General features: G+C 45.9%; 1 protein-coding gene across 1 annotated transcript in view; it reads right to left on the bottom strand.

Annotated features, from left to right (window-relative positions):
- Positions 1 to 21,451, bottom strand: part of otog (otogelin) — a 350,354-nt gene that overhangs the window by 74,034 nt on the left and 254,869 nt on the right. Inside the window, exons 33-35 of the mRNA XM_070898763.1 lie at positions 17,117 to 19,401; positions 7,248 to 7,425; positions 3,032 to 3,177 (exon numbers count right to left, since the gene is read on the bottom strand). Of these exons, the coding sequence (XP_070754864.1) occupies positions 3,032 to 3,177; positions 7,248 to 7,425; positions 17,117 to 19,401 (2,609 nt within the window). The remainder of the gene's footprint in view (positions 1 to 3,031; positions 3,178 to 7,247; positions 7,426 to 17,116; positions 19,402 to 21,451) is intronic.

Consider the following 21,451-nt stretch of genomic DNA (forward strand, 5'->3'; position numbering starts at 1 on the left):
CAACTCTTTTAGTATCGTTTGCCAGTCTATTCTAGCCAATTCACGTCTCATACCATCGAAGTTACCCTTCCTTAAGTTCAGAACCCTAGTTTCCAAATTAACTTTGTCACTCTCCATCTTAATAAGGAACTCTACCATATTATGGTCACTTTTCCCCAAGGGGCCTCGCACAACAAGATTGCTAATTAGTCCCTTCTCATTACACAATACCTAGTCCAGGATGGCCAGCTCCCTGGTTGGTTCCTCGACATATTGGTCTAGAAAACCATCCCTCCCTAATACACTCCAAGAAATCCTCCTCCACCGCATTACTACCAGTTAGGTTAGCCCAATCAATATGTAGATTGAAGTCGCCCATGATTACTGCTGTACCTTTATTGCACACATCCCTTATTTCTTATTTGATGCTGTCCCCAACCTCACTACTATTATTTGGTGGTCTATACACAACACCCACTAGCATTTTCTGCCCTGACAAATTCTGCAGCTCCACCCATACCGATTCCACATCATCCAGGCTAATGTCCTTCCTTACAATTGCATTGATTTCATCTTTAACCAGCAACGCCACCCCGCATCCTTTCCTTTCTGTCTATCCTTCCTAAATGCTGAATACCCTTGGATGTTGAGTTCCCAGCCTTGGTCCCCCTGGAGTCATGTCTCCGTGATGCAAATCACAGGGTATCCGTTAACTGCTATCTGCGCAGTTAATTCATCCACCTTATTCTGAATACTCCTCGCATTGAGGCACACAGCCTTCAGGCTTGTTTTTTTTTAAACGCACTTTGCCCCTTTCGAATTTTGCTGTAATATGGCCCTTTTTGTTTTTTGCCTTGGATTTCTCTGCCCTCCACTTTTACTATTCTCCTTTCTATATTTTGCTTCTGCCTCCTTTTTATTTCCCTCTGTCTCCCTGCATAGGACCCGAAACAGTTTCTGGTTCAGACACATTTAAATGTTGACTGCGAGTTCCAGGCACCAAACAGGCAACCTGTTGCAGCTCACCTAACGCAGGAAATCAGTCACCGCCCAACACTGAGCTGACTGAGGGAATAGGGGGAGGCAATCGCAGTGTGGGGGGGGGGGGGGTGAGGGGAGGTCTTTCATGGGTGTGCTGTGTGCCACATTTTTCTCCTGGCACCACAAAATTAAAAATTAAATATTTATTTGACAATTTTATGAGTGGCCTCCAGTGGTCACTTTAAGTACTGCTAATTTGACCCGCTCAACCTCTGCTTCAGTGCACCCACGTGTAGTTGAAAATTCCTACAACCATTGCAGGACTTTAATTTGCATGTTTAAATTTGCAGACTCGACCATTTACAAGGCCATCTGAAAATTGGATCAGGCAGGCCTTGGGCTTCAATGGGGCAGCTGAGTTTCCCATTTTTCGAGCAAAAAATGTACGGCTGAAAGTTGAAAATTGCCCCTCTTGTCTCTAGACCAAAGGTTGTTCAGCCTTACATGGTCCGTAGGGGGAGGGAAGAATATGTAGAAAACCTTGATGCACCAACAAGCTGACGAGCTGTGTGATTGTCCATTTCTGATTTGGTTCATGTGTCCAAATCATTGTTTTCAGCTTGAACTTCACTACATTATAGAGGCGTAAGGCCACTGCCCAGTCGGTAAAATCACACAAGATAGACTTTCACCTATCCAAACTTAATGGTGGAGGTTAATGGATAAAAAAACAATCTATAGGTTTATTTCTCTTTTAAATATTTGAGAAGCAAACACATAGTTCAAGAGACATCACCATCAATTGCAAACTACTGTCTCTTCGGTCAAACACAAACAATAGATATGAGATACTAAAGTATATTGATAAATCTTTGAATCATCAGTCTCCTTAATCATCTTTGTTCATTTAACATACATTACTAACAGTGTAATATGTACTTCCAAATGGGAAACAGATTTTTATTTCTTTTCTGCAAATAAAATTAAATGGGAAGAAACACATGGGACAAGAGCAACACTAATAATATTCTGCACCCAAGATAACAACGTTTGATCCCTGGTCTGTTCTGACTTTTGTTCTAAGCTGGTAGAGTAGTTGGGGTGCTACACTTTGCCTCAGCCCCTCCAGGCTAGCGAGAAGGGGAAATCAACCAGGGTTCCTGTTCCTGATTGTTATCCAGTAACCTCAGTTAGAAAGTGTTCATGTGTGGATATTAGCTGAGGATATGTGTGGAGAATCAGGCTTGGCTGTGATTCCCTGCACAATCAAGTTGTCTGCTAGCACTCACTGTGCAGGCTGGCAGACAAAGAATGATCACTTGAGCTTGGTATTGCAGAGCTTTCAGTGCTCATGGGGTTGTACGCCACTGACACCTGGGAGTCCCTGGCCAAAGACCGCCCTAAGTGGAGGAAGTGCATCCGGGAGGGTGCTGAGCACCTCGAGTCGCCGAGAGCATGCAGAAATCAAGCGCAGGCAGCGGAAAGAGCGGGCGGCAAACCTGTCCCACCCTTACCCTCAATGACTATCTGTCCCACCTGTGACAGGGACTGTGGCTCTCGTATTGGACTGTTGGGCCACCTAAGGACTCATTCTAAGAGTGGAAGCAAGTCTTCCTTGATTTCGAGGGGCTGCCTAGGATGATGATGATGCACCACAGCAAGAGTCAGCACTTGCAGGTGAAGGAAGAAACTTGCCAAAAAAGGTCTGAACTGCAGTGTTTCCAAAAGTTATGGAGATAACACACAACCTATAAACACTTGCAGCAGGGCCCCAATGGGCCAGCTGCAAACTCCCTCCTACCAAGGCAAATGGATTACATTCATGTCGATGTTATTTCTCTTACAACAAATACCAGTGTAGTAACACTGCACTGAATTATTAAAATAGATGCCGAGGAATTCGTTTAATTGAAGTTGGCTCCCAAAGCACACTTGATTAAAAGTAAGGTAATTGTGTTGAATGATGAGGGATATTTAAGAATTAGAAAGATGTAGAAATTCAGGCAACCTTGTACTTTATGCTGTGAGGTAACGCGGATTCTCAAGGGTTTACATTATCTTGAACACTTACCATCTGGCTGCTGAGACATTCGCTGATCCCTACAATAATGCTTTCATTTGCCAATGAAGCAATAATGTATGAAGCAGCTCCAGAAATTCCAAAGCCACTTCCATCGAAAGTAATTATGTGTAGATTGGCGAGAATGGAACACCGACCTACAAAAATTAAATAGCTTGTGCTGTAATTAAAAACTAGTTGCCAAAGACAGTAAACTGAGCTTCAAAGGAGAACGATTGCTGTTTAGTGAAGGAGCACTTCTAGGAGAGCCCTACGCCCTTTTACATCATACAAAATCATAGTGATGCTTTCACAATGACTTAAATCGGTAGTGTGGTTACAAAACATTAGCAAAACCTGTTCAAACTTCTATTTACCTTTACGATACCCATTTTAAACAACATATATAGGAAAGGTTCTGCAGTGAATATTTTATAAAATGTAAATACATGCAACACATAAATGCATGAATCTTCCAAATTAGACAATAGCAGCATCTACACATAATCATTTACTTCATTATGTGATAACTACGGTTCATAGATCCACTGCTCTCCGAGATGACATTATACAAATGGTTGTTGTCTTAAAGCAGCAGGCCTACTCTTCCATACACGCGGAGACAGATTTTCACTCTGTTTTGAGGTAGGAGTGAGATGACAGCGCAACAAAAATGGGATTTGCTCTCTTTTCTATTGTGGATCTGCCTGTCACCATTTTGATCAGGGCCGGGACATAGGTCCCTTGACTGAGGGCTTCTTTGGAGGCTAGCCCTTGCCTGCTTCGATTTTTTTCACGGTTGATGTGAGCCAGTTTGTCCTGCAAGAAGAATGGAAGTGAACTAATGTGGTTCTTGTAAAGGGTTGTACAGATGTGTGAGCCAAATTCATATAATGGGCATGCTGAGAGAGAGAAACAGCAAGTTGTGAGCAAGGTGAGGAGAGGGTCGATCATGTGCAAGAAAATGGCTCCAATGTGAAAGCAGGTAGCAGAAAGGTGAAATATTTTCCAGTTGTTACCAGTGTTAAAGCAGAATGCTGTTTTTGCCTGTTCTGAAACAGAGAGTTAATGCAGTGTCCCATTGTGACTGCAGTAGAAGCATGTGAAGTGGAGGAGGGAAATATTTGGAGTGTTGAGGAGGCAGGAGTGGTGGGCAGAAGTGTTCTGTGGAAAGATAAAGAGAAGGCCAGACATCATTCTCACCTTTGTAGTCTGGGTAAGGTCACTAAATGCCACTGCAGCATTACTAAATCTTGATGGCCTGGCAGGAGACATCTCTCACCCAAAGTGCAAAAAGTGGGAAAAATAACTGATGTGCTAAAAAAGACCTCCGCGTTAAGAGGTGGAAGCTCACTTAAAATAGGTGTCAGGCCCGCCAGATAACCCGTCCTCCAAATCAGCGAGATGCCAATCAGCGATGTAAAATTGTGGACAGCTTGCCTATGAAATTCAAATGAGACCTGACCATTAAAATGGTTTGGGAGTCTCAGTGCCATCAGGTGGGCGGGATATTCTGATCACTCTGCCCACCCGATGTGAATCACATAGGAAGATCTGCCCTGCAGCCTTTACAGATAGGAGTTACATTTCTGAGTCCTTGCCAATGACCAGATACGCTGGTGGTGAGATACCCTGCATGAAATCGGAAAATTAAGCTTTAGTGTCAGCCTGGAATGCTGGATTATAGGAAAATGTTCTCCCTTTCTGATTTTATTTTACTATCTGTTAAGAATATAATTGAGGATATTTCTGTTCACTGAACAATGTTTAACACAAGTTCAAATGTCAATCGTCAATTTAATGTTGAGCGGGAGGCCCCTTATAGACAGCTGGCCTATACAAGACAGTTATGACAGCCTCTACATAGTTTCTGTTTATTTTACATTTTTCGCCAAGTAATTTGGTGCATTTCCAAATAGCTTTTTCTACTTCAAAAGCTAACTTGAGAGGTTCAGAATCCAGGTTTTCATTACAATTCTGGATTTTTTTTTTAGGTTATGGTGTAGGAAATTAGAAGGAAAAATAGTTGATTTTGTCATTCAATTGCCTTCTTCTCAGGATTCCTAACACAATAAGTACAAAAAGCAAAATTGCTTTTCCACACTTAAGCTTCAAAATGATATGTTTTTTTGCGTTAATGTGCACATTTCAATGATCTCGCAATGTAATGTTTATTACAGTCCTACAGCTGTAGTTTCAAAGGTGAATAAAGCACTATTTTTGTATGAGTATAAGATTATAAGGAAACGGTGTTTAACGTTCTGCATTTAGGGTTATGTCATCTGATTGTGGAAACTTGTTGCAATTATTGTGTCTGCCCAATTGGCATAAAATACCCAGGTAAAAATTTGTACTGGTAGTAATCTTGCGTTATAAAAACAAAAATTAAACTGTGTAAAACTGCTCCTTGGCTTCCTCCAACGAAGGGTTAGGGATACACAAATAATCTATTCTATAGTGTTGAACCAAAGAATTGAACATAAAAATTAACTTTATATTTGGCGAATAAAATGTGTTCTCTTTTTATAAAATATATTGACAAAAGATCAACATGATTATTCTGATCCACACCAACAACCCAGATTAAATGATTTAATGCCTGCATTGTTCAAAATCTGCAATATATTCACTCTTGAGTAATGTTAATACCAGTTGTGCTATAGTATATTATTTAATATTAAACTGTTGGAAAGATCATTAGCTTTTAAAGTTATACACCAGTTGCAAAGTATTTCAGTTAACTTGAGGTTTAAATAATATAATTTCAGGGAAATGATCAAGGGCTTTGAGTGTAATAGCTGTAAATTCAAGATTTTCCTGTTGCCCTATTAAGTGATTTTTTTTAACGTAACATTAGTTATGTAATGAATAGTTAATCCATGGGCATATGATTGTGACATATATTTACTGAGCAGGAGTAAATGCTAAAAACATTATCTCCAGGAAGAGCAGAGATGAGCAACGCAAGTAAATTTGTTGGGAATCTTAAAGATGTGAACTGGCAGTTATAAAATAAAGTCCCTTTTTCTATTTTGTAGACCTGGCTCGAATTCTATTGACTTCTAGAATGAAAACACCCCTGTTTTTCAGTATATTCACAATTATCCAGTGTTGGAACATATTATATCAACTGAACTCACTTTATGGGCTGTGCGTTTACAGCCTTGTACCGTACAGGTTGAGCGTCTGAAATCCGGAAACCTCGGGACTGAGGCCGTTCCGGATTTCGGGTATTTCCGGATTGTGGAACGTCCTTGCCTGGATGAGGTAGGTCAGGCTGCTGAGGTAAGGGGGCGACAGCCAGCGCGAGGTCGGTTGGTGAAGTCGGGCCGGGACGAGGCCGAGCCGCCGAGGGCCGGGGTGAGGTAGGTCGGGTCGGGGCGAGGCCGGGCCGCCGAGGGCCGGGGTGAGGTAGGTCGGGCCGGGACGAGGCCGAGCCGCCGAGGGCCGGGGCGAGGTAGGTCGGGCCGGGACGAGGCCGAGCCGCCGAGGGCCGGGGTGAGGTAGGTCGGGTCGGGGCGAGGCCGAGCCGCCGAGGGCCGGGGTGAGGTAGGTCGGGCCGGGACGAGGCCGGGCCGCCGAGGGCCGGGGCGAGGTAGGTCGGGCCGGGACGAGGCCGGGCCGCCGAGGGCCGGGGCAAGGTAGGTAGGGCCGGGACGAGGCCGGGCCGCCGAGGGCCGGGGTGAGGTAGGTCGGGTCGGGGCGAGGCCGAGCCGCCGAGGGCCGGGGTGAGGTAGGTCGGGTCGGGGCGAGGCCGAGCCGCCGAGGGCCGGGGTGAGGTAGGTCGGGCCGGGACGAGGCCGGGCCGCCGAGGGCCGGGGCAAGGTAGGTCGGGCCGGGACGAGGCCGGGCCGCCGAGGGCCGGGGTGAGGTAGGTCGGGCCGGGACGAGGCCGAGCCGCCGAGGGCCGGGGTGAGGTAGGTCGGGCCGGGACGAGGCCGGGCCGCCGAGGGCCGGGGTGAGGTAGGTCGGGTCGGGGCGAGGCCGGGCCGCCGAGGGCCGGGGCGAGGTAGGGCCGCCAAAGCGGGGGAGTCCGGATTTCAGAACATTTTCCGGTTACCGGACGACTCTGCCATGGATCGGCCCGGTGTCTGGGTTCCGGAACATTCCGAATTTTGGAACTCCGGATTTCGGACGCTCAACCTGTACCACCAAAGTCAGTTTGAATGCTTTTATATCAAACATTAATTTTAAAATTAAAACATTAGAACAAAGCCAGGTGTCTTACATGGGCATTCCCACTGTGGGCAGCACTTATCACTGTTCACCTGTACAGCAAATCCCTGGAACTCACAGCTGGGTGGAATCACGCTGTAGGGACAATATTGTGATCTATTGATTTGCATTATTTGCCCTTCCACACAGACTTGTTTGATGCATTCATCTACATTCTGGGGAAATGGAATCTGCAAAACATTTTAAAAAACAGATGAATTTACATGTATTGTAACATCTATAATTCCAGTGTGCAACCAATGGTGAACAGTAACATGAATACTCCAATAGGACAAGAATATGGCTTTTGCGTATGCCTAAACAACAAATGTAACGAATAGCCAAAGGAAATATAACTACAACAATTTGCATTTATATAGCGCCTTTAACATAGAACAACATCCCAAGGCGCTTCACAGGAGCGTTATCACACAAGATTTGACACCGAGCCACATAAGGCCAGGTGATCAAAAGCTTTCTCAAAGATATAGGTTTTAAAGAGTTTCTTAAGGAGCTGGAGACACAGAGAACTTTGGGGAACAAATTCCAGAGCTTAGGACCTACAGAGCTGAAGGCACGGCCACCAATGGTGGGGGAAAGGAAATCAGGAATGTACAAGAGGCCGGAAATGGAGGATCACAGAATTCTTGGAGGGTTGTATGGCTGGAGAAGGTTACAGAGAAAGGGAGGGTCAGCCATGGAGGGATATGGACACAAGGATGAGAATTTTAAATTCGCGGCATTGCTGGATCGGGAGCCATTGTAAGTTGGCAAGCACAGGAGTGATGGGTGAACATGACGGTGTGAGTTAGACTACGGGCAGTAGAGTTTTGGATGAGCTGAAGTTTACGGATGATGGAGAATGGGAGGCCAGCCAGGAAAGCATTGGAATAGTCGAGTTTGGAGGTAACAAAAGTATGGCTGAGGGTTTCAGCAATAGATGGGCTAAGACCAATGTTCCCTGTCATTTTTTTTTATTAAGTGCGCGGCCCTTTTAAGGGGCATGCGTGGCCCACTCAAACTTCCGCGCATGCACGATTTCTCCATTGAGGCACCGGCAGGCAAGCGGCCTGTGCGGGAGCGTCAGACAGCAGTGCGGCCATGTGTCCACACAGCTAAATTAAAAAATTGTCTGAGACCATCGCTATTACGGAGATGGAAATAGGCAGGCTTGGTGACGGAGAGGATATGGGTCTGTCACACTTGTTATTGGAGGTCGGGGTGGAAGGGCAGGGGAGATGGGTTTAAGAAGATGGTTGGTAGTGGATGTAATATATGCTGTTTCATTGTGAGTGGCTTATCCAGTACACGTGATGTTCACAAGATTCAATAAAACCCCAGACAATTGAGTCTAGGCCATCCACGATGAGGTATGCAGTAGTGAGCCTAGTGGATGAACTGGTAATGTGTACTATGATTGTTCAAACTTTGTTAATAAACCAACTAGCTCTTAATAGCAATGAGTTTCTATGAATTCTTAACCGAAGAACTCTTGAAGCAAATACTTTACAAAATGGTGACGAGAATGGGAGTTTCTTCATGTAGAATTGTTCGTGGAATTTTCTTTTGAAGGCAAATGCAAGTGGAGCGCAGCAAGCAGATATATCAGCAGTGTGGTTCCCAAATGAGTGTCTGGCAGTACCATTTTTTTTGAAGTAGTGAACAGTGTGGAACTGACAAAAAGAGCTCATGGAAAGCCATTTAGAGTCATTGAAAAGCAATTCAAGATTATTGAGTGATTTACAGCTATTAAGCTAAGCTAAGAAGGCAACATGGATGTGACAACGAGTTATGTCAGTAATTTGGGAGCTTTTGACAAGAATAAGAATACAGTGAAAGATTGCAAATGTTTTTTAAAGCTAATGACATCAATGAAATCTAAGCAGATGGGCAAGATGCTACCGGTGCCAAGTAAGGGGACACCAAGGATAGGCCCAATGATAATCAAAGACTTCACTGGGTGGAAACCGATCAGAACAGTGTAGGTTTTGGTGTATATGCAGTGAAGGGCAAGGCAATGCATTCCTTATGCAGGATTTCAGAACGTTAGTACTGATTAATAATCGATGGATTAATATGACAATAGATACACCAGCTGATTGTTCAATAATGAGTCAGGATGTGTATTACAAGAATTTCAGGGACACACCACTAAAGGCGAGCTAAGCGAAGCTGAAAACATATTCAGGGAAAAAACTGCAGACGCTTGGACAAATGGAGTATATAGTACAATACTGAGAGAGTGTTTGAAGATCAGGAAACCAAATCCACAAATCCGCAACCAAGCTTATAGTCTACGGGGCGATAGTGATACCCACCCTCCTATATGGCTCAGAGACGTGGACTATAACAGCAGACACCTCAAAATGCTGGAGAAGTACCACCAGCGCTGCCTCCGCAAGATCTTGCAAATCCATTGGCAGGATAGATGCACCAAAGCCACTGCTCTCGCTCAGGCCAACATCCCCAGTATTGAAGCATTGACCACGCTCGATCAGCTCCATTGGGTGGGCCACATCGTCCACATGCCCGACACGAGAGTCCCAAAGCAAGCGCTCTACGCAGAGCTTCAACCCGGCAAGCGAGCCCCAGGTGGGCAGAAGAAAGGCTTCAAGGACACCCTCAAAGTCTCCTTGATAAAGTGCAACATCCCCACCGACTCCTGGGAGTCCCTGGACCACAACTGCCCAAAATGGAGGAAGAGCATCCGGGAGGGCGCTGAGCACCGAGAGTCCCATCGCCGAGAACAAGCAGAAACCAAGCGCAGGCAGCAGAAGGAGCGTGCGGCAACCCAAGCTCCGCACCCATCCTTTCCTTCAACCACTGTCTGCCCCACCTGTGACAGAGACTGTAATTCCCGCATTGAACTCCTCAGTCACCTGAGAACTCACTTTTAGAGTGGAAGCAAGTCATCCTCGACTCCGAGTGACTGCCTATGATGCTGACAGTACCATAAGAACATAAGAATTAGGAACAGGAGTAGGCCATCTAGCCCCTCGAGCCTGCTCCGCCATTCAAAAAGATCATGGCTGATCTGGCCATGGACTCAGCTCCACTTACCCGCCTGCTCCCCATACCCCTTAATTCCCTTATTGGTTAAAAATACCAGGGGCTACAAACAAGATTACCTATTATAACAAAATACGTCAATTGTCCAACACTTAAGGGCAAAGAAATATGCTAACATGTTTGAGGACTCATACGAGGTCATTAAGGGATACAATGCACTTATCCGGATTAAGACGGATGTCAAACCTATTTTTAGTAGACCAAGGCCGGTACCATATGCATTAAAATCACAGGTTGAGCAAGAGCTTGATAAGTTAGAGAAAAACAGAGTTTTAATGAAGACTGATAGGAGTGACTGGGCCACCCCGTTAGTCATAGTTCCGAAGGCAGACAAAACAGTACGGCTCTGTGGGGATTACAAAGTTACCCATTATTGAACAGTTGATGATGAACAGTACCATTTCCTGACATCACAGGACCTGTATGCAGAACAGAGCCAAACTTTTCACAAAACTGGTTATCTCTCACGCCTATACTCATTCCACGTTGATACGAATAGTCAGCAGAATCTGACAGTCAACACATATAAAGGTTTATATTCATACATTAAATTGCCCAATGGTATTAAGTCTTCACCAAAGATATTTCAGGCTACCATGGATCAGATCTTACTGGGAATAAATCACTGTTTGTACAATCAAGATAGCCACCGGCACAGAGAAGGAAAACCTGGAAATTTTAAAACTATTCAGACGGTTCAATGACCATAATCTGAAGCTGAAGTAAATGTGCATTCATACAGCGTGAGGTGCTTTATCGAGGATTGCGGATAGATGAAAATGGTCTCCAACCAGTGAAGGAGAAAATACAAGCTATCATGCTGGCTTTGGAGCTGAAAAACTTTACTGAATTATGATCATTTTTAGGCATGGTCCAATATTATGCAAATTTCCTTCCTGGACGAGCAAAGAAAAGTGTGTGTTGGGTATGGGACAAAGAGCAACAGAATGCATGCGACACATGCAACGATGCTTGAGCAGTAGTGGTCATCTCGTCCATTATAATCTGACTTGTGAACTAAGATTAGCATGTGATGCCTCTGGGCATGGTGTGGGAGCAATGATCAGCCTCTGGGAATGGTGTGGGAGCAGTGATCAGCCTCTGAGCATGGTGTGGGAGCAGTGGTCAGCCTCTGAGCATGGTGTGGGAGCAGTGATCAGTCTCTGGGCATGGTGTGGGAGCAGTGATCAGCCGCATGGTGTGGGAGCATTGATCAGTCTCTGGGTATGGTGTGGGAGCAGTGATCAGCCTCATGGTGTGGGAGCAGTGATCAGTCTCTGGGCATGGTGTGGGAGCAGTGATCAGCCTCTGGGCATGGTGTGGGAGCAGTGATCAGCCTCATGGTGTGGGAGCAGTGATCAGCCTCTGGGTATGGTGTGGGAGCAGGGATCAGTCTCTGGGTATGGTGTGGGAGCAGTGATCAGCCTCTGGGTATGGTGTGGGAGCAGTGATCAGCCTCATGATGTGGGAGCAGTGATCAGCCTCATGGTGTGGGAGCAGTGATCAGCCTCATGATGTGGGAGCAGTGATCACCCTCATGGTGTGGGAGCAGTGATCAGCCTCATGTTGTGGGAGCAGTGATCAGCCTCATGGTGTGGGAGCAGTGCTCAGCCTCTGGGCATGGTGTGGGAGCAGTGATCAGCCTCGTGGTGTGGGAGCAGTGATCAGCCTCTGGGTATGGTGTGGGAGCAGGGATCAGTCTCTGGGCATGGTGTGGGAGCATTGATCAGTCTCTGGGTATGGTGTGGGAGCAGTGATCAGCCTCATGGTGTGGGAGCAGTGATCAGCCTCATGGTGTGGAAGCAGTGATCAGCCTCATGATGTGGGAGCAGTGATCACCCTCATGGTGTGGGAGCAGTGATCAGCCTCATGATGTGGGAGCAGTGATCAGCCTCATGGTGTGGGAGCAGTGCTCAGCCTCTGGGCATGGTGTGGGAGCAGTGATCAGCCTCATGGTGTGGGAGCAGTGATCAGCCTCTGAGTATGGTGTGGGAGCAGTGATCAGTCTCTGGGCATGGTGTGGGAGCATTGATCAGTCTCTGGGTATGGTGTGGGAGCAGTGATCAGCCTCATGGTGTGGGAGCAGTGATCAGCCTCATGGTGTGGAAGCAGTGATCAGTCTCATGGTGTGGGAGCAGTGATCAGCCTCATGGTGTGGGAGCAGTGATCAGCCTCTGGGTATGGTGTGGGAGCAGTGATCAACCTCATGGTGTGGGAGCAGTGATCAGCCTCTGGGCATGGTGTGGGAGCAGTGATCAGCCTCTGGGTATGGTGTGGGAGCAGTGATCAGCCTCATGGTGTGGGAGCAGTGATCAGTCTCTGGGTATGGTGTGGGAGCAGTGATCAGTCTCTGGGTATGGTGTGGGAGCAGTGATCAGTCTCTGGGTATGGTGTGGGAGCAGTGATCAGTCTCTGGGTATGGTGTGGAAGCAGTGATCAGTCTCTGGGCATGGTGTGGGAGCAGTGATCAGTCTCTGGGCATGGTGTGGGAGCAGTGATCAGTCTTTGGGTATGGTGTGGGAGCAGTGATCAGCCTCATGGTGTGGGAGCAGTGATCAGTCTCTGGGTATGGTGTGGGAGCAGTGATCAGCCGCATGGTGTGGGAGCAGTGATCAGTCTCTGGGTATGGTGTGGGAGCAGTGATCAGCCTCATGGTGTGGGAGCAGTGATCAGTCTCTGGGCATGGTGTGGGAGCAGTGATCAGCCTCTGGGCATGGTGTGGGAGCAGTGATCAGCCTCATGGTGTGGGAGCAGTGATCAGCCTCTGGGTATGGTGTGGGAGCAGGGATCAGTCTCTGGGTATGGTGTGGGAGCAGTGATCAGCCTCTGGGTATGGTGTGGGAGCAGTGATCAGCCTCATGATGTGGGAGCAGTGATCAGCCTCATGGTGTGGGAGCAGTGATCAGCCTCATGATGTGGGAGCAGTGATCACCCTCATGGTGTGGGAGCAGTGATCAGCCTCATGATGTGGGAGCAGTGATCAGCCTCATGGTGTGGGAGCAGTGCTCAGCCTCTGGGCATGGTGTGGGAGCAGTGATCAGCCTCATGGTGTGGGAGCAGTGATCAGCCTCTGGGTATGGTGTGGGAGCAGGGATCAGTCTCTGGGCATGGTGTGGGAGCATTGATCAGTCTCTGGGTATGGTGTGGGAGCAGTGATCAGCCTCATGGTGTGGGAGCAGTGATCAGCCTCATGGTGTGGAAGCAGTGATCAGCCTCATGATGTGGGAGCAGTGATCACCCTCATGGTGTGGGAGCAGTGATCAGCCTCATGATGTGGGAGCAGTGATCAGCCTCATGGTGTGGGAGCAGTGCTCAGCCTCTGGGCATGGTGTGGGAGCAGTGATCAGCCTCATGGTGTGGGAGCAGTGATCAGCCTCTGAGTATGGTGTGGGAGCAGTGATCAGTCTCTGGGCATGGTGTGGGAGCATTGATCAGTCTCTGGGTATGGTGTGGGAGCAGTGATCAGCCTCATGGTGTGGGAGCAGTGATCAGCCTCATGGTGTGGAAGCAGTGATCAGTCTCATGGTGTGGGAGCAGTGATCAGCCTCATGGTGTGGGAGCAGTGATCAGCCTCATGGTGTGGGAGCAGTGATCAGCCTCTGGGTATGGTGTGGGAGCAGTGATCAACCTCATGGTGTGGGAGCAGTGATCAGCCTCTGGGCATGGTGTGGGAGCAGTGATCAGCCTCTGGGTATGGTGTGGGAGCAGTGATCAGCCTCATGGTGTGGGAGCAGTGATCAGTCTCTGGGTATGGTGTGGGAGCAGTGATCAGTCTCTGGGTATGGTGTGGGAGCAGTGATCAGTCTCTGGGTATGGTGTGGGAGCAGTGATCAGTCTCTGGGTATGGTGTGGAAGCAGTGATCAGTCTCTGGGCATGGTGTGGGAGCAGTGATCAGTCTCTGGGCATGGTGTGGGAGCAGTGATCAGTCTTTGGGTATGGTGTGGGAGCAGTGATCAGTCTCTGGGCATGGTGTGGGAGCATTGATCAGTCTCTGGGTATGGTGTGGGAGCAGTGATCAGCCTCATGGTGTGGGAGCAGTGATCAGCCTCATGGTGTGGAAGCAGTGATCAGTCTCATGGTGTGGGAGCAGTGATCAGCCTCATGGTGTGGGAGCAGTGATCAGCCTCATGGTGTGGGAGCAGTGATCAGCCTCATGGTGTGGGAGCAGTGATCAGCCTCTGGGTATGGTGTGGGAGCAGTGATCAACCTCATGGTGTGGGAGCAGTGATCAGCCTCTGGGCATGGTGTGGGAGCAGTGATCAGCCTCTGGGTATGGTGTGGGAGCAGTGATCAGCCTCATGGTGTGGGAGCAGTGATCAGTCTCTGGGTATGGTGTGGGAGCAGTGATCAGTCTCTGGGTATGGTGTGGGAGCAGTGATCAGTCTCTGGGTATGGTGTGGGAGCAGTGATCAGTCTCTGGGTATGGTGTGGAAGCAGTGATCAGTCTCTGGGCATGGTGTGGGAGCAGTGATCAGTCTCTGGGCATGGTGTGGGAGCAGTGATCAGTCTTTGGGTATGGTGTGGGAGCAGTGATCAGTCTCTGGGTATGGTGTGGGAACATTGATCAGCCTCTGGGCATGGTGTGGGAGCAGTGATCAGTCTCATGGTGTAGGAGCATTGATCAGCCTCTGGGCATGGTGTGGGAGCAGTGATCAGCTTCTGGGCATGGTGTGGGAGCATTGATCAGCCTCTGGGCATGGTGTGGGAGCATTGATCAGCCTCTGGGTGTGGTGTGGGAGCATTGATCAGCCTCTGGGCATGGTGTGGGAGCATTGATCAGCCTCTGAGCATGGTGTGGGAGCAGTGATCAGTCTCATGGTGTAGGAGCATTGATCAGCCTCTGGGCATGGTGTGGGAGCAGTGATCAGCCTCTGGGCATGGTGTGGGCGCATTGATCAGCCTCTGGGTGTGGTGTAGGAGCAGTGATCAGTCTCTGGGCATGGTGTGGGAGCATTGATCAGCCTCTGGGCATGGTGTGGGAGCAGTGATCAGCCTCTGGGCATGGTGTGGGAGCATTGATCAGCCTCTGGGTATGGTGTAGGAGCAGTGATCAGTCTCTGGGCATGGTGTGGAAGCATTGATCAGCCTCTGGGCATGGTGTGGGAGCAGTGATCAGCCTCTGGGTGTGGTGTGGGAGCAGTGATCAGCCTCTGGGTGTGGTGTGGGAGCAGTGATCAGCCTCTGGGTGTGGTGTGGGAGCATTGATCAACCATGTTATGAATAATGGTCAGGAAAAAACGGTTGCCATTGCATCACGAACGCTCACCAAAAGCAAATAGAATTATGCCCAGATTGAGAAAGAGGCTTTGGCAATTATACTTGGTGTTAAAATTTTCACCAGTTTCTTTTGGAATGCTAGTAATCGATCACAAACCGTTACTAGCTATCCTAGGCCCAAAGCGACAATTCCATCTATGGCAGCTTCAAGGATGCAAAGATGGACTATTTTATTGTCTCAGTATGATTATAAAATCGAGTATTGTACGCCGAAGCACAATGCCCCGGCAGATGCCCTTTCAAGGTTGCTTCATGAAGATTCTGAAATTGGCCCCGAACAGTCAATCTTTACCCTAGATGTTGTTGATGAGGACTTTCCAGTCACCGCCTCTGTTAATGCAGAGCATACACAGAAAGATGCCACGTTACAGTGGGTCTATGAGCACACCCAGCGAGGGTGGTCTGAAGATCAGATGGATTTAGACAAGGGGATAAAGCCCTTTTATCATTGTCAGCACGAATTATCATGTGAGCAGGCTAAAATGGGGCCTGAGAGTAGTCATTTCCAGTGCACTACGGGCCAAAGTCTTGACGGAACTTCACGGTGAGCATACTGGCATTGTGGGCATGAAAGCAGTGGTCCAAAGTTTTGTTTATTGGTCTGGGTTGGATAAAGACTTAGAAGTATTCGTAAGTAAGTGTACTATCTGTCAAGACTGATGGACAATGCCAGCTAAAATGCCACTGCAAACAGGACTTGGCCAACGACACCATTCCAAAGAATACATTTGATTTTTGCAAGAGGGGCAGTGATAATTTTCCGATTCTAATTGATAGCCATTCAAAATGGCTAGAGGTACGGCATATGGGGTCATCTACGACTACAGAGCGTACATTGGATGAATTATGGGATGTTTTTGTATGCCATGTCCTGCCTGAAGAAATGGTGTCAGATAATGAGCCGCAATTTCGTTCCACGCAATTTGCGAATTTTGCAAGACACAACGTTATCAAACACACACACTGGTAGCACCAGATCATCCTGCTTAAAATGGTGCAGCTGAAAGGTCGGTCAGGATTGTCAAGGAGCCTTTGCGGAAACAAGTTCTACAGACTGGATCATCTGTGAGTATGAAGCATAGGTTAGCAAATTTGCTTTTCAAATAAGAGAACTATGCTTCATTCTACAACAGGGTATTGATGAAGCGTAGGCTGAGGACACATCTCAGTTTATTGCAATCAATTGAGTCTAGGTCATCTATGATGAAGTATGTACTTGTGAGCCTAGTGGATGAACTGATAATATGTAGTGTGATTGTTAAACATTTGCTAATAAACCAACTAGTTCATAATAGCAATGAATTGCTATGAATTCTTAAGCAAAGAACACATGAAGCAAATACATGACAGTGGAGAAGAGAAACCAGGGTTATCTTTGCATTCCAGGATGATTATCGAACTACTCCCAAACTGGAAGTGCAATGAGGCAAAAGTTTTGTGTTTGCTTATACCTATACAATATACTGTAGAGGAATGAACCTTGCAGTTAACTAGGTAATCAGTGAATATTACCTGTTCGCTGATCTTTTACTTACTATGCATTGACTGGTTGGAGGGATGGTCAAAGCTGTTGTATAAGCAGTTGCTGAGATTACTGTTGGGCCGGCTACAGATTCTGATGTACCCGGTGCAATAATTGTAGACAAGGTGACATTGGGCAAGGTGACATTGGGTAAAGTAGGTAATGTAGATGGAAGTGATTTTGAGGTAGTGGTAGTTGATGGCTGTGTTGTTGAAGGAAGAGATTTGACTGAAGTTTCTTCCCACTCAGTTGAAACAGTCACACTCAAACTCTCAGATACATGTCTTGTGGTACTAGTGAGTTGTGGAGATGGTATTGTTTTTCCTGTAACTTTTTCAGTGCCAATAGAAATTGTTGTAGGAATAACAGATGCTGTAGTCGTCTTCGCAGCTCCTCCTGACGTTGTAACAAACCATCCTGTAACAGATGTTTCAGTCACTGCAGCTGTTGATGTTTCTGTTGTTAATGGTGTTGTGGACAGAACTTTTGTCGGTGTAATTACACCTACTTCCAGCGTTGTGGCTGTTGCTTTTTCAGTGGCTCTGCTGCTTGTAGACATAATTGTAGCTGATGTTGTTGAAAGTGAAGTAACAGAGGTGGTTGCATTTGTTGCAGGTGCGATGGCTGTCATTTTAGATGTGAGCCCTGAAACAATAGTTGTTTGGGGTGGTACTGAGGTTGTATTTGATACAGGTGACGTAGGGAAAACTGTAGTTGTTCCAAGTTGAGTGATTGTAGCTGCAGTGGTTGTTTTAGGTGTTGAAACAGAAATTGGGGACATTTTTACAGAAGTAGGAATTGCTGTGGTTGGTGATCTAGTCGTTTGAACAGATGAAGTTTCCAATAGAGTTGTGCTTTGAGTAGCTGTGGAAGTACTGAAGGTAGATGTGAGCGCAGTGGTTGGTTGTAGTGACGTTGATTGACTTATTGCATATGGTTCTGCCGTTGAACGGGATGTCATTACTGTGCTCTGTGGAGTTGAAACAGTTTTGGATATTTTCACAGTTGAACTTGTTTCTGGTGCTTTTGTAGATCGTGATGGATACGAGTGTACAGGAAAGGATGTTGGAAATGGATATGTTACAGGCATTGATGTTTTGACAGCTGTTGTTTCTGAGTACATTGTAGCAGATGATGTTGAATATGTTGTGGTAGCTGATGTGGGGGCAACTTCATTTGAGGATGTATATAATGCAGTTAAAGCTGGATGGGTCTTAGGTAGAATTGTTGTTGAGAGTGTTCTTGGGCTCAGTGGATACGTTGGCCTTTCTGTTGAAATGGGTTGTGTTGTAGGTGCTGTGGTTGTTTCAATTTTTTCTGTCATTGGAACTACTATTGTAGAAGAGGCTGTTGTAAGTTTTTCAGTTGATAGATGCAGTGTTGGCTCTGTTGATGTTGATGTTATAAAGACTCCTGTTGAAAGTGGAAACACTACTGGCATTGTTGATTTGGTCTTTTCAGTTGTCAAGGACACTGTTCCAGTGGAGAAGGGATACACTGTAGAGACTGGATAGCTGGAACTTGTAGTCTTTGTGGTTGTCTTAGTGAAGATAGGAAGCGTAGTTGATTCTATTTCTTTTGAAGTAGGATATGCTGTGGTTACTTTTGAAGTTGGAAGTACAGGTGTTTTTTGTGTCACTGACTTTGTTTCTAGTGATGGATATGCAACAGTTGTGGAAGAGGAAATCTTCTCTGGTAGTGGTTCTGTTTTAGAAGAAATTATTTTAGTTGTAGTTAGCCATATTAATCCAGTTTCAGATGCTGTTGACAATGATGGTATTCCTGTAGTAGTCGATGAAGGTATTTTTGTAGGCTTTGTTTCAACTGAAGTAGATAGAAAATGAGGCTCTGTTGGTAATTCAGTTGTACTTGTGGTTTCTGCTAATTCAGGCCAAGCTGTTACTGAGGTGGTTACTGCTCTTGCTGAAGATACCACTGACACAGGTGTTATGTTGCTCCTTGTGAAATATGATACCAACGCTTGTTCTGTGGTAGATGTTGTTGCTGATGTTATATTTTGTACAAAGGTGGTTGTTCCTGCCAATGATGGAATTGGAAAAGTGCTTGTAGTCATCACTGCCGGAATTGTCACTATAGGGGTTTTTATTGTTGGAGTAGAAGCAGTGGTCTTGGCAGTACTTGTTTCTATCAGAGAACTAGTGTACTGGCTTAATGCAGCTGTTGTACTAGAAGTCAATGGTTTGACTGAAGCATCAAAGGCTGGAGAAGTGGATATTCCGGGTGATGCTGATGAGACTGTGGGTTTAGAAGGCTGAATATAAACTGCTCGCCTAATGCCTAAGAAAAACAGGAAACCGATATTAGTTCCTGACTTCTGCCTCTTCAATAATATGGAAAAAGTGAAAACCTGAATATATTTAGCACATTTTATTTTAGGTATTACGGCAATTTTTATGTTATGGACCAACAAATTGGTTCTTGCCATCAGAAGTTGTGACTGCCCTCTTTTTTCCCCCTGGCGTTATGAAGTTTCATTCTATTGTAACGTCATAACATGGTCTGTTATTAGGAGATATGGCTGAATTTAGAAAGCACAAGTAGAATAGAATAATCTTTTTGTGGACAAGATTGTGACAGTGGAAATTAATCTAATTTGGGAATCCTAGAGTGAACAGCCATGATTGTATTAAATGGCGGAGCAGGCTCAAGGGGCCGTATGGCCTACTCCTGCTCCTATTTCTTATGTTCTTTTCATCCCCTGAGATTGGACCGGATTCCAACCCAAGTCCCAGGGAGGATGATGCACAAATCATTGGAGACATTAATCCCCATTCAATTCCATCTCATTTTCTGGTGACAAAGTTGAACTTGCAGTGAAGGTTCACCTTTGTCTTAGAAAACTGTGTTCATGTACATATTAGATTCAATATGTAAACCGTCAGGTAACTTACTTAAAGCATAAAATATAATCTTTGTTTTCACTAAAAGGTAGAATAAAACTATTAATTTCCTTAATCAAAAATAGCTATTGAGGAGTTTTATTGATAAATAAGTAAAATTTTGTGTTTGCTTTTCTACTAGCTAAGTTACACTTAAAAAATTTCTTCTGCAGAGGTACAAAAATGGGCTATTGCTTATAATATGCAAAAGAAATATCGCATCAATGCGCCTTTACACGTCGAGTTAAACTACAACTTTAGCATCACTGCAAAGTTATTTGGGCTTTGCACTTACACTTAATTTGTGCAGTGGGTACTGTCGGGCCCCGATTCCAGATTGAGGATAGATTGACGCTAACAAATTTATTCTTAATTGCTACTGGCTGTATTAATAGTTCAATCACATTTTCAACTGAAAAATTGGGGAGATATTTTAACCTGTGATTCAAGTACAGTTTATACACTGCACAAAAGATGAACCAAGTGCATGATTTATGTAAATTCTGTTCTTTTTATTGAGCCCAAATAAGTATCAAATATTTCCAAACCAAAATTTGTAGGAATAGAATTTAGTCATTCTGTATATACAGTAGCAAATATTTTTTTTTTGCCAATTTTCCCTCCTTTTCCCCCCTTCTCCAATTCTTCTGCTGGAATACAGTCGCATGGATGCTGGGTGCCAGATGTCCTTCAGTATCTCCCCCAAGTGAACTTTGTCCACCGGTGGGTTTAGATAGTGAGTGTCTGCAGGCTATTTGCTCATGGGGATATCAAGTCAAGCCTAATGCTATCCTCACCTTATATGCACACTTTCCAGTAGGTGTTAATAGACAGCCATCAGATGGGAGTGCTGGCTGAATTTACCTATGCAACCCCAAAGCCCCAAAGCCAATTGAAGCACTTCCTGCTGCAACCTACTGGCATTAGTAGTTTCTACACAAACCAGGAGTTGAACCTGGAACTTTCCAATCTGAATAGCTCTATATTAAAATAAAGTGTTCATTCTTTGATTTTCTTTTCTTCCCTTGGTTTGTATGTTAGGTATTAATATATCCTCTTATCTATACTGTTTTTATGAGCAGTGTTTTGTTCATTTTATAGCAGTCAAATATGTTAATTAATACATGATAACAGCTAAATAGATCACTAAAATGCATTTAACTTTTTATCTTTAAACTTATGTTTTTGTAACTCTTTTTGTGAATGTTGTGCTGAGTAAGACGGTCATTGCTGGGGACTGGGATACTTGCCAGTGAGTTTTTGGAGCAGTGGGAGCATTCCTGTCTCTGAGCCAGGAAGGGCAAGGTTCAAACCCCACTCCAGACAGTCACGGCAGGTGGAGCTGGAGCTCCGGCTATGAATTGTGGGTTGGCATCCAGTGGGGGTACTTGCACCTGGTGGGTGACCGCCCCCCCCCCCCCCATCGTATGGGTTGTGGGAGCCCAAAA

Source organism: Pristiophorus japonicus, chromosome 14 (assembly GCF_044704955.1).
Source record: "Pristiophorus japonicus isolate sPriJap1 chromosome 14, sPriJap1.hap1, whole genome shotgun sequence".
Lineage (NCBI taxonomy): Eukaryota > Metazoa > Chordata > Chondrichthyes > Pristiophoridae > Pristiophorus > Pristiophorus japonicus.